The 339-nt window shown below is 58.1% G+C and overlaps 1 protein-coding gene across 1 annotated transcript in view; it reads right to left on the bottom strand.

Annotated features, from left to right (window-relative positions):
• Positions 1–339, bottom strand: part of EMH_0012020 (Spc97 / Spc98 family domain-containing protein, putative) — a gene marked incomplete at both ends in the record, with an annotated part of 3,575 nt that overhangs the window by 2,600 nt on the left and 636 nt on the right. Inside the window, one exon of the mRNA XM_013499426.1 lies at positions 230–287. Coding sequence (XP_013354880.1) covers positions 230–287 — 58 coding nt within the window. The remainder of the gene's footprint in view (positions 1–229; positions 288–339) is intronic.

The raw sequence follows: 339 nt of genomic DNA, 5'->3' as shown, positions 1-339 counted from the left end.
GAGACAAACACACACAGCAGCTGCTGCTCCGTTTGCTGCTGCTGCTGCTGCTGCTGCGGTTCTACCCAATTTGCTGCTGCGGCGCTGCAGAAAGCTGCTGCCTTACAAGCAGCAGCAGCCACAGCAACAGCAGCAGCAGTGCAAATAAAAACAATACGAGCAACAGCAGCAGCAGCAGCAGCAACAGCAGCAGCAGCAGCAGCAGCATGCGGGGGTGAAGCCAACGTACGTGCTGCTGCTGAATGCACTGCCACAGGAGCTCAAGAAACTCGTCCACGTCGCGACACCTGAAGACAGCAGCAGCAGCAGCAGCAGCAACAGCAGCAGCAGCAGCAGCAG

This window comes from Eimeria mitis, genomic scaffold (assembly GCF_000499745.2).
Source record: "Eimeria mitis Houghton genomic scaffold, Emh_scaff431, whole genome shotgun sequence".
NCBI lineage: Eukaryota > Apicomplexa > Conoidasida > Eucoccidiorida > Eimeriidae > Eimeria > Eimeria mitis.
Note: the sequence above shows the minus strand (reverse complement) of the source record. Positions and strands in the feature narration are given on the sequence as shown.